General features: G+C 47.6%; 1 protein-coding gene across 1 annotated transcript in view; it reads left to right on the forward strand.

Moving 5' to 3' along the window:
* Nucleotides 1-6,787, forward strand: part of WHAMM (WAS protein homolog associated with actin, golgi membranes and microtubules) — a 22,379-nt gene extending 15,592 nt beyond the window's left edge. The window contains exons 9-10 of the mRNA XM_012656549.1: nucleotides 3,543-4,002; nucleotides 6,030-6,787. Coding sequence (XP_012512003.1) covers nucleotides 3,543-4,002; nucleotides 6,030-6,322 — 753 coding nt within the window. The 3' untranslated portion in view covers nucleotides 6,323-6,787. The remainder of the gene's footprint in view (nucleotides 1-3,542; nucleotides 4,003-6,029) is intronic.
* The last annotated feature ends 4,908 nt before the right edge of the window (nucleotides 6,788-11,695 follow it).

Here is an 11,695-nt window from a genome sequence, read left to right on the forward strand (position 1 = left end):
AAATTTATACTTTTGGTATCTGTACCTTTTTAAAAATCATTTTTTCCTTTTATTATTTTTATTGACACATGATTATACATATTTATGGGATACAGTGTGATATTTCAATACGTGTATACTATGAGTAATGATCAAATCAAGGTAATTGGCATATCCATCACCTCAATCATTTATCTAAAAGTGAATAGGTTTTTCTTTTGTGTGTGTGTGTGTGTGTGTGTGTGTGTGTGTGTGTGTGTGTGTGAGTGTGTGTGTGAGAGAGAGAGAGAGACAGAGTCTTGCTTTGTTACCCAGGCTAGAGTGCAGCGGTGTCATCATAGCTCACTGCATCCTCAAATTCCTGGGCTTATGCGATCCTCCTGCTTCAGCCTCCTAAGTAGCTGGGATGACAGGTGTGCCACCATGCCCGGCTAATCTTTTCTAATTTTAGTAGAGACAAGGTCTTGCTCTTGCCCAGGCTAGTCTTGAACTCCTGAGCTCAAGCAATCCTCCTGCCTCACCCTCCCAGAGTGCTAGGATTACAGGCGTGAGCCGCTGTGCCTATCCTAATAAATAGGTTTTTAAAAAAACTGAATAGAGACTTATGTAAGAATATCATTAAATTATTGACTAAAAAACATAGACCTGATCTCACCCAACCCCCTTCTTCATAAAGTCCTAAGTTGACCCCAAAAGAGGAAACAACCCACTCCATCCCAGATAAGATTCTGGAATAGGTTTTGGAGGGATGGCATGTGATGCCAACAAGAAAAGTAGGGGCCACTGGAGTGAATAAATCATAACATACTAACTTCATCTTGTTTTGTGATCTACTTATCAGTATCATTTACTCTGACCGGTAACAGCTGCCATTACTGGATGCCTTCTGCATACCAGGCACTGTGCTTTACATTCGTTCTCATTTAATTCTTACAACAACCTTGCGAGATACTAATGTTTTCATCGCCATTTTACAGATGAGTAACCAAGATTCAGAGTCGTCACGCAGCTTAGCTCAGGTTAAACAGAGCAGGAGCTGCAGCCAGATGTCTCCTCCTCCGGAGCCAGGATAGGGGCTCACGGCCCGGGCAGCACATCAGAATCACCTGGGGAACGTCTGCGTGCTCGTGCCCAGCTGCACCCCAGGGCTTCTGATTCAGCCGGGCTGGAACAAGGCCTGGGCATGAACTGCAGTGGGAATGAACAGAAGGGCGCTGCACGCTGAGGGCAGAGCCCCGCAGTGCAGAGAACTGCCTGGTGCTGTCACCAAGAGGATATTGGTAACAGAGTGGAGGCAGCATGGAGGAAGGGATCAAGGGCAGCTGCAAGTCGTCTCCTTAGCCCCAACGCAGGTTAGCGAGTTGCTCCGCAGTGTAGAAGGTGACCTGTCAAATACGGGTGGCATGAAACTGGCAGGGGTAGGCACATTTAAGATGACAGAATCAGGCCTCCTAAGCTCCCAACAAACTGGAATAATTAGTTACAATCTAACAAGTTGACCTAAAATTGGGATAAATTACTGGTTTTCTAGTCCAAAACCCATAATGGAGGTGTACACTTACACAGGGTGATAGGAAAATCTGTGTGGCTTAAATTTAGGGGAAAAGACTTTGAGAATTTAGTTTCCTGCAGTCCCTGTTTTTGGGACCCAGGTCTGGTTTCATGGAAGACAATTTTTCCAAGGGGGTGGTAGGTAGGTGGAGCTCAGGCAGTGATATGGGTGATGGGGAGCAGTTGTGCCCCCCGCCACCTTCCCAAGTTTCACGGGTGACAATCTTTCCATGCATGGGGGATGGGGGAGGAGGGGGGCGGCGCAGCTCTGTAGCCTGGTCCCTAATAGGCCATGGACCGGTACCGGTTCACAGCCCAGGGGCTGGGGACTGCAGACCTGTGATGAAAGCTCTCGGGGGTTTTGGACTTGATGAACACAAGCGTCCTCTGTGGAGTGAGGGAGTTCTGTGTTTACCAAGAAGTGCCACCCTTGAAGGGGACAAAGCCAGTTTGAGCACATCTGGAAGTAAGTAGGAGAGGGAGAAGATAAGATAGAAAATCATGTGATACGTGATACCTGAAGCTGTTTTTTAAATACCTGAAGGGCTGTCATGAGGTAAAGGATTTAATTTGTCCTGGGTAGACAGACTGCCCAGCAATATAAGGCAGAACTTAACAGTCCAGAGTCACAGGGACATGCTGCTGCCAGGATGCCAAAGAGAGGATCCTTGGTGATTGGGGGATCCCTAACATCAGGGGCCAGGTGATGTGACCACTGGAGTTGGGCCCTCTGGCCCGGAGTTTCCGGGATTCCAACTCTCCTGGCATGCTCCCTGCCAGACAGCTGCAGGGTGACGGCTGCATGACTGTGTCTCCAACAGTGAGGTTTGGGGCTTGTTGCCATTACTTTGCTGTTTGTCCTTAGAAGAATGTGAGGGAGATTGAAATACTGAGTTTATCATGAATTGTGTGCTGTGTATGTTTTAAGTTTACATTAATAGTATCAGCAGCTCACGCCTGTAATCCTAGCACTGTGGGAGGCTGAGGCAGGAAGATCGCTTGAGCTCAGGAGTTCGAGACCAGCCTGAGCAAGAGTAAGACCCTACCTCTACAAAAAAGTAGAAAAATTAGCTACTCGGGAGGCTGAGGCAGGAGGATTGCTGGGGGCCCAGGAGTTTGAGGTTGCTGTGAGCTGTGATGACTCCACTGCACTCTAGCTGGGGCAACAGAATGAGACCCTATCTCAAAAAAAAAAAGTATATATGTGCATCCCTTGCCTGTTTCTTTAACTTGCATTATGGTTTTGAGATACATTCATGTTAATATACGTAGACCTAGTTCATTTTAGTGGCTCCAAAGTGTTACCTTTTATTGGCTAATAAAAGCCTTCTTTAGGGACCGCCTCTCTCACAAGATTAGTTCTTTGTAGGGTTAGGTTTTTCTTTATCAAATTAATACCTGAAAGACCAGAACTTTTTAAAGTTACATTTTTTTTTTAATTTATGAAACTTACTCTAAACCTGAAAGTTAAAGAAATATCAACAGTACCTGTTACAACATCACTTTGATGTCCACTCTGCTGGTATTTTCATAGACCTGTTTTTCATGTTTATAATACATGTTATTTTGTGTCCTGTTTCCATTTAACACCGTATTATCTGATTTTTCCAGATGTTTCCCAGACTTTGTACTAGTCATGATTTTTCATGGCTGCTTAATATTTTGAATAAATTTGCCACAATTTTTTTGACTAACTTCCTATTGCTATCTGAGGCTTCTGATTTTTCATAGTAAAGATACGAAAGGATACAGATAGATGAAAATGTTCATATCTTCATTTTATTACAGGGAAGGTAGTACTTGATCAAAGGATATAAATGCTTACTTTTCAACACATGAAAAGTACAGTTAGTAGCAAGGATGGCCGTCCACAGGAGGAGGCACTTTGAATTAGACAATCTATGCATAGAAACACATCAGTGTTGGTAGTTACAGATTTATTTATAAAAAGTTTCAGCATTTCAGTGGTTTGTATTTGCGGTAAACTCTTCACAACCGTTTTCCATTTTCAGAAATGTCCAGCTCAGTCTGTAATAAAAACCTCTTGCTCAGAACCTGCGGCTCCAAACCTGCCAGGTGGCCTTTCCCAGCGGACATCCTCGCCGGCTTCCCCGACGGCGTCAGTAATTCGCCGGTCCTCTAGGAAAACCAGAAGTGTTCCTTTAGCTGAAGTTAGTCATGTGAAAACCCCCAAGTGTCAAGACTGTCTTGGAAATATCCCTGTCCAGATTTCTGTTCCAGTTGGCGACCAAACACACTTCAAATCCAGTGAGGAAATGTCACTGCCACCAGCGCCGCCTCCACCCCCCCCTCCACCGCCCCCTCTCCCTGCTCGGTCCTTGTCCTCTCAAGCTCCAACTCATCGGAACTTAGCCTTCAGGACCACAGTAAAAGACGATCAGCCGCTTCCTCTAGTGTGTGACTCACCTGCTGGGAGACCATGTGATTCCGTGGAAAGGCTCCAGGGCCCAGGTAATCCGCCGGAATCCTGTCCCTGCTCCCCATGGGTAGGGGGCTGTCGAAGCATTCTGGCTTGAGAAGCTGTCATCTTCACACAGCTTAAAATAGTCCAGTTAGTTGCTGCCTTGAGTATTACTCCGCTGCTGCAAAGTCAGTGTACTTTAAACCTGAGTTTGGTAAATGCTAAATAAGTTTGAAGAAACCACCTCTGTACATTTAATGTTCACGTGGCTTGGGCTTTCCGCGGCTGTGAAAGTATCAGCCTATTTCAGGTTTCTTAACACTTTACTATATAGTTGATTATAATCACTGGAAGATTTTCAATACAGCTTTAAATTAAGCTTACTGTTCCATCTCTGAACCCTTTACAGAATTAATGTGTTGCATTTTAAGCAGAATATTGGTTGGAAATTATTGTAGAGGAATATTAGCCATAATGTAGAAAGCTTTTGGAAATTTTTCTAAAATGTAGTGGGTCAAAAAGAAAAAGTGGGCTACTTTTTATCTTGGCGAGTATAGTATACTGAATACTTCTTTAATAGGGCTGTAGTTCTCACTCATGATTCTAAGTATGGCTTTAGACACTGACTACGGAGCAGCGTGGCTTCGGAACACTAGACTTGGAACCTACTGCTTTGGGGGGTCGTGTGTTTTAGATAAATGTACAAAGATTTTGCTAGGATTAGTTTTTAAAGATAAGCGTGGGCACCTGCACCTAGAATACGAAAAGTTATTATAATAGGCGCTGGGAATGATACAAATGCAACAGTTCCGAACTGTGCTTCTGGTTATTCTGAGTTCAGGTTTTCACGGTACCTAGAACCAGGTGCAAGTGAAAATGTCCACAACATTAGGGGGAGACCAGATGGCCCGTTGCCACGGAGTCTGCAACACCGTGTGAATGAGAAGCGGGAGCTCGCGCGCCTGTGTCTGGGTTAGACCTTGGTTGTGTGGTGCCGCGCTCCCAGCCCAGCTTTAACGCACGCGGTTTGGGGAAGCTGTTCACAAACACTGCTTCAATTCATTGAAATGAATAAGAAAGTGAATTAGCACCAGAGAACGCCCTTGGTTGTGAAACTTGTCTTATTACTTGCAGAAGGAAATTATAACAGCAAGCTATAGATTGAAATCCAAAATCAAATAGCTTTTTGTTAGCCGTAGCATGACCTTTCAATCCGGAACAGAAAGGACTATTAATCTTGAAGCCTTGCCTGGCAGATGTCTAGATTAATGGCCACAGCCATGCCCGTCTCCAGCAGGTGATGAAAGATCTTACCTTCTCAGGGGTCTCAACAGCTTCTCGACCATGCCTCGAAACTCGGATCTAATGTGTGTTTTGACAGCATTTAACATCCTCAAAGATAAAGCCTATAAGCCACCTCAGGGTAATGTGGGCAGAATTCAACACACCACATACCGAAAAACGTGCCCGTACCACCCTCTCCAGGTTCACTGAGCTGCTGGTTAAAATTTTACTTTAAGCCTTTTCATTTGTGGAAACCTGCTCACTTCATTGTCATAGAATGAGTCATCACTAATGTCTGATGTCCAAGACTGAAGTTAGAGAAATAGAGTGGGGTACATTTTTTTAAAGGTTTTTTTTTTTTAAGTGGGCAGGGAAATAGAGGGGATGCAATTTCAGGTGTCCAAGTCATGCACAGTGGGTGGGATCATTTCCACCCCAGGCGTCCATGACGCTTCAGGCTCACAGGGAAAGATCACAGCACCTGTGTCTTGAGAAACATTCCAACAAAGGTGTGTATGGCTGTGCCTGTAAGTTGCTATGGATTTGAAGAAGTTAGTGGAATAATAAGTAGTGAAACAAAAATATTAGCTCTAAAAATCCTGGATTCAAACAGGGAGCTACTGTTGATCTTGTCTAGCAGGTAATCAAGGCATTTAACAGAATCATGATTTGTTTATTAAATCATGGTGTCAAATGATGTGAGATTTACAACTTTAATATTATAATGTTCTGACAGCCTGGGGAGAAAGCGTCGCCTTTCCTGATAGTACGTGCTCTGTTTACTCAATTTCAGGATCTATGGATGAAGTGTTGGCCTCCTTAAGGGAAGGCAGAACCCCTCTCCGGAAAGCAGAGGTGCCCGCCCCGGCCCCTCCCCGAGCCTCAGTCAATGAGCACATTCTGGCTGCCATAAGGCAAGGGGTCAAACTGAAGAAAGTTCACCCAAACTCTGGCCCAAGCCCCACCAATAGACCAACCAGTGACCTCGAGAGCAGCATCAAGGCGGCGCTCCAGAGAATCAAGAGAGTGTCCACCGACTCAGAGGAAGACAGCGATGAGCAGGACCCCGGCCAGTGGGACCATTAAGCTCTTCTCCAGGTTCAAGGGGCGCCCACCACAGTGAGCTGGGATGAGCCAGGTGGGGCCAGGGCCTGCTCTGGAAAAGCTTGTGAACAGGGTGCTACACTCATGCCCCAAAACAGCAGCAGGGCTGGTGTGGGATGCTGAGGTTTTACGTCACACTGTGGCTCTTCAGAGAGGTGGGGACTTTCACACACCAACCCATAGTTGGGATGTCAAAGCCCTAAGAGTACTGCTGGGCTAAGAATAGCACTTATTTCTCACCAGGGGTAATCTAGAATATTCCCTGATTCTGAAAGTTTATACTACTCCAGTAAGCAGCACTGTTAAACTGCTGACTGTGTCCTTCTGTGCATATGGAATAGTGGCTTCCCAGAAGCCACTAGGTTCGAATGTGAATGTTATTTTAGCAATAATCAGGATAAATTGCTCATAGTCAGGAGTTATTTTAAATGTTTAAATGAAATTTATGTATTCAGCACTGCATAACCTCATAATAAACAGCTATTTGTAATGCATCAATGTCACTCATGAGGAAATGAAAACTATCTTTTTTCAAAGGGACAGCGTTGTGTTCTGTCACCCAGGCTGGAGTGCAGTGGCATGATCATACATAGCTCACTGAAACCTCAAACTCCTGGACTCAAGTGATCCTCCTGTCTCAGCCTCTGAGTATGAGTAGCTAGGACTACAGGCGCACACCACAACGCCCAGCTAATTATAATTTAAAAAAATATTTTTTTTGATCAAGACGGGATCTCCCTATGCTGCCCAGGCTGGTCTTGAACTCCTGTCCTCAAGTGATCTTTCTGCCTCAGCTTCCCAAAGTGCTGGGGTTACAGGCATGAGCCACCGTGCCCAGCAAAAGCAGAATATCTTAACTGCTGTAAAAGCAAAGCCTTCCCTGCCTGATGGGTTTAAGTTTTAAATAAGATTTCAGCTAAACATTTGTTTAAGCAAATACTAAAGGTGGTGGAATGGTGGTGTTCCCCTTAGGAAATGAATCTCATGCCAAAATCTTTTTTCCTCCTTGCTTAAAATTGTTAAAATTAGGAGAGGGGAAGGGACCAATACAAAGCAGTCTATTCATTTCTCAAATTGCCCAGGCATCCCCACTAACCTCCTCGCCCTCACTTGTGTGACACTACTCCTGGGTTTCCACAAAATAAAACGAATCCACCCTCCCTCTTCTAAAGAGGAGTCTTGTTATAGACCAGAATCTTCCTACTTCCAGTTTCTTCTCAACTCAGGCCCATGCCAGCCTGCGGGGCTCAGCTGCCATAGCAGAGAGGGGTCTGGGTCCTTCCATGGCTTCAGCCTGGACCTGCCTCCGTGGCATGGTTGCACAGGTGTGGCTACTGCCAGGTTGCCCACGGGTCTGTTGCATGTCCTGCCTTTCTAGAACTGAAACTCCTGGGCATGAATGTGCCTCAGTCTGCCAGCCCGGGCCTGACTCAGCACGGGCCCCTGTCTCACTGCTCCCTCTCAGGGTCTCAGGGCTGTCCATTGGGGACCCTCGCTGCTGGCTACTCGCTGGGCTTCAGTTCCAAACGCCAGAGGCAGATAAATGGCCATGCCCTCGGCCTCCTTCCCCACCACACTCGGGCCAAGCAGAGCACCGAACTATTCCTCTGGAAAGAACTTGAGTTTAAAAAATGGCAAAACCAGAACACTGTGGGACTTTCTTATGCTTATTTTGCAGTTTGGTATTGTTTTTAATTACTCCTTGTAATTTCAATACCAGTGAGATGAATCAGTCTTGGATAATTCTCAGAATTTGCTTTCTAAGGGCTGCCAGAGACAAGAGGCCTTCTCCCGATTAAAGGTCCTGGCCCAATTGAGCCTTTTGTACATCAAGATTTCTCCTTCTCTGGAATATTCTCCCTCATTTCTCCATCTCCCCACTTCTTCCAGCCAAGCCCTGAAGTAAATCCAGACTTTAGCTTCAGGGAATTCTGAGCCAAGGAGTGGGAACAAGTATGTTTCCTACTGTCCAGCTCTAGAGCTCTCCAGTCCACCCTGAAAATCACTGCCAATCAGTCTTCACCTCTGGAAGTTTTCCTGGCTTTCCAACCCACACAAGCAGGGGCTGGTCCCTCAGCATGGTATACAAAACCCTCACATCCAGCTGCTGTCCCCCAGTGGCGCCTTCTCCTACTGCAACAGCTCGCTGCTTGCTGCCTGCCCCCAAAGGGCCTGCTCTCTCAAGCATAAGTGCCTGGAGCTGTCGCCCTTCTGCCCCCACCTCCATGTCCTGGTAAAACCACAGCCATCCTTCGGACTCAACCCCACGGCTTTCTCCTCTGAAGTCTTCCCTGACTCCTCTTTCTCTGACTACTGACCACTGTACCTTGTCTTGGAGACTGGCATCCGATCCTGGGATAGCCGGTCCACACTGGCAGCGTCCTGGCGTGAAGAACAATGAGCTGGGCCGGTCGCACTTGTTCGTTCATTTGTTCATTCCTTCCCTCTCCAGAACTTGAAGTGGGGATCAAGCAGGTGGGAGCAGGAGCTGGAATCAAGAGGTTTAGATTAATGACCACACATCGCGTGAAACCATGTAGTTGAATGGATTTGTTTATACAGCAGGCGTTCGCAAACCTTAGGGTAGGTAAACATCCTCACATGAGGAATGTATTGGTTTTCTATTGCTGCCATAAATCACCACAAATGCAGTGGCTTAAGAACAATTTATGTTACAGTTCTGTAGGTCAGAAGTCTGACATGGGTCTCACTGGGCTAAAATCAAGGTTTTGACAGGACTGCATTCCTTTCTAAACGCTCTGGGGGAGAAGCCATTTCCTTGCCTTTCCTGGTTTCTAGAGGTTGCCCGTGTTCCTTGGCTCGTGGCCCCTTCATCCATCCTCAAAGCCAGCAACGACAAATCTCCCCGACCCTCCTTCCATCCTTTCTGACCCCAAGGAAAGCTGCTCTGCTTTTAAAAACTCATTCGATTGGGCCACCCAGATAATCCAGGATTATCTCCCCATCTCAGTGTCCCTTTTGCCATGTAAGAGTCACAGTTCCCAGGAATTAGGGTGTGGACATCTTTGGGGACCACTATCCTGTCTAGTAAAAGGAGCTTGCTAGAATGCAGATGTCCAGGCCCAGACAACGGTCCTCATCTAGATTTCTGTGGGACAGGACGGCAACCGGAATAGCTCTGCAGCAGCTGGTCCGCAGACCAGCCGTAGCAAACACTGCCACGCAAAGTCACAGCGGGACTGGGTGGGCTGGCGACGTGGGAAGCGGGAAGCAGGCATACCTGGGGCCACCGCGGCTGCTCCTGCGGGCAGCAGTCCTGAAGCCTGGTGTTTCGGGGCTCCGGGGTGGCCTGGGGGCGTCAGCTCTGGAGGAGCTGGATGTGCTCAGCCTCTGTTCTTGGCCACCTGTGAGAGCTCTGTCCCGAGGGGGAGCCGCTCGAGTCCCCTCCGCTGGGTTCCACTGCCGCCTGCAGTACCTCCTCTCACCTCGCCTGCAGGACGTCAGGTTTGTGGAAAGCAACTGAGACTTTTCACCATTGTGGTCCCAGGCCCTGGGGCACAGCGCTGCTCCATGAATATTTGTTGAATGAAAACATGAATTAATTTTTTAAGAGCCAAGTATGAAAAGAGCTATGCAAGAGGCAGAAGTCCCCTGGTCGTGGCTGATTTTCATCCAGAGGGCCGAGCCCTCCGACCTGGGCCCAAGAGGAGGGATGGGGTTGGAGAAGGGTGAGGATTCCAGGCCGTGGGAACAGCGCGAGCAAGACCACAGCCAATGCGGCAGCCAGGCATGGGCGGGCAGGGAAGGAACCTGGGGTGGCTTCATGTCCCGGAGGGAGCCAGGAAGAGAAGGGGCTGCGCCACACACTCTAGGGAGAAGCCAGTGGCAGCTTTGCCATAAGAGGACCCAGAAAATGGAGGAGAGCCTGGAGCGAGGGTGGCAGGAACAGGGAGGGATGGCCTGGTGAGAGTAACAGTGGCAAAGAGATGGGGATGGCAAGAGGGGAGGCACAAGACTGTGTGACTCATTGTGCAAGAAGAGGAGAAAGGGCCCAGGGACGGGGCCAACACTTGGAGGCGTGGTGAGGCCACTGTCGGGTGGAGGGAGGGGGAGGGACTGCAGCCATCAGCAAAGCAAACCAGCACCGGTGGTGGCCACAGGATCACTTCCACTCCGTGGTCTGGCGTCCCATGCAAACACGCATCCAGTCCCTTTGAGTTAAATCACTCCGCACCAAAGTCTCTGCAGCTCCCGACGGGACGGCTGCGTCGAGAGCCCAGGCAGTCAGGGCCGAGTCGCGCCTTGTGGAGATTCCTGCAGCGCAGAAGGTCTGAGTGATTCCCGGGCCCGCAGAGCGGGTGGGGAGAGAGCAGGGGGCACCTCAGCAGACGTGGGCCCTTCCCCCTCACGCCGTGGAATTTGTAATATGTAACCCCCAAAACCTTCGAGGACTCACCTCTGGAGAAAAGGGAGTCTCGAGACTGACTGGGATCAAACTGCGTGCGCCTGGTGGGGCTCGAGATGCAAATTAACTTGAACGAAGGAAAAAGAGAGAAGGTCGTATTTCCCTCACTTCTGAGCTGAGGGCTGGGAGCCACCCTCCCACATGTTTGGGAAAAGCTGGTTCTGTGCTTGGCACAGACTGCCACGTGAATAGCCTGTTCAAACAGCTCCGGAAAAATCTTTTCTGGTAGGATGAGCAGGATGGTAGGATGAGTCTCTGAGATTCGTTTTTTCCCCTAATACCCAGGCCCATAAGCATCAATTCTCTGCTGGCTTCTACTCAGAAGGCCAGTCTCTGCAGGAAAAAAGTGCCTGTTGGGTTGAGAAGAGCTTAGTGTGGGCCCTGCAGGGGCAAAATGTGACCAGACGAAGGGCAGGCATCCCCCGGACATCCCCACGCGTGGGGCTGCCCCAAGACAGGAACTGGAAATGTTAACAACATACTCAAAAAACCTACATTCTTCCCCAAAGGCTAGTACGACCTCAACCTGCACCACTGCTCTTGGCTTTAAGGGCTCAGGAAGTGGCCCTGGAGGAAGGACATCAGCCTACTTAGTGCAATCGGCAACTTCCGAAATATCTTGTTAAGACACAAAAGGCTTCTGGATTTTTGTCCACTTAAAAATAGACACAAATATTTTACTGAACTATGTATTTCTACATAAACAACAGTTACAACAAAAGCGGGTAAAATTCACAAAAGTGTACAAGTCTTTAAAGGAAAATATTTTTTCCCTTAAATATAAAAAGATCATTTGCCAAATAACATCAAACAAACACATAAAGCAAAACCTGTTAGAAACACAAGAGAAATAGAAATACAGCAGTAGTAGGAGACTAACATACCTTTCTCAGTCTTTAACAAATCGAGTAAAAATTAAAGGTCTATAA

This window comes from Propithecus coquereli, unplaced genomic scaffold (genome assembly GCF_000956105.1).
Source record: "Propithecus coquereli isolate 6110/MARCELLA unplaced genomic scaffold, Pcoq_1.0 Scaffold507, whole genome shotgun sequence".
Lineage (NCBI taxonomy): Eukaryota > Metazoa > Chordata > Mammalia > Primates > Indriidae > Propithecus > Propithecus coquereli.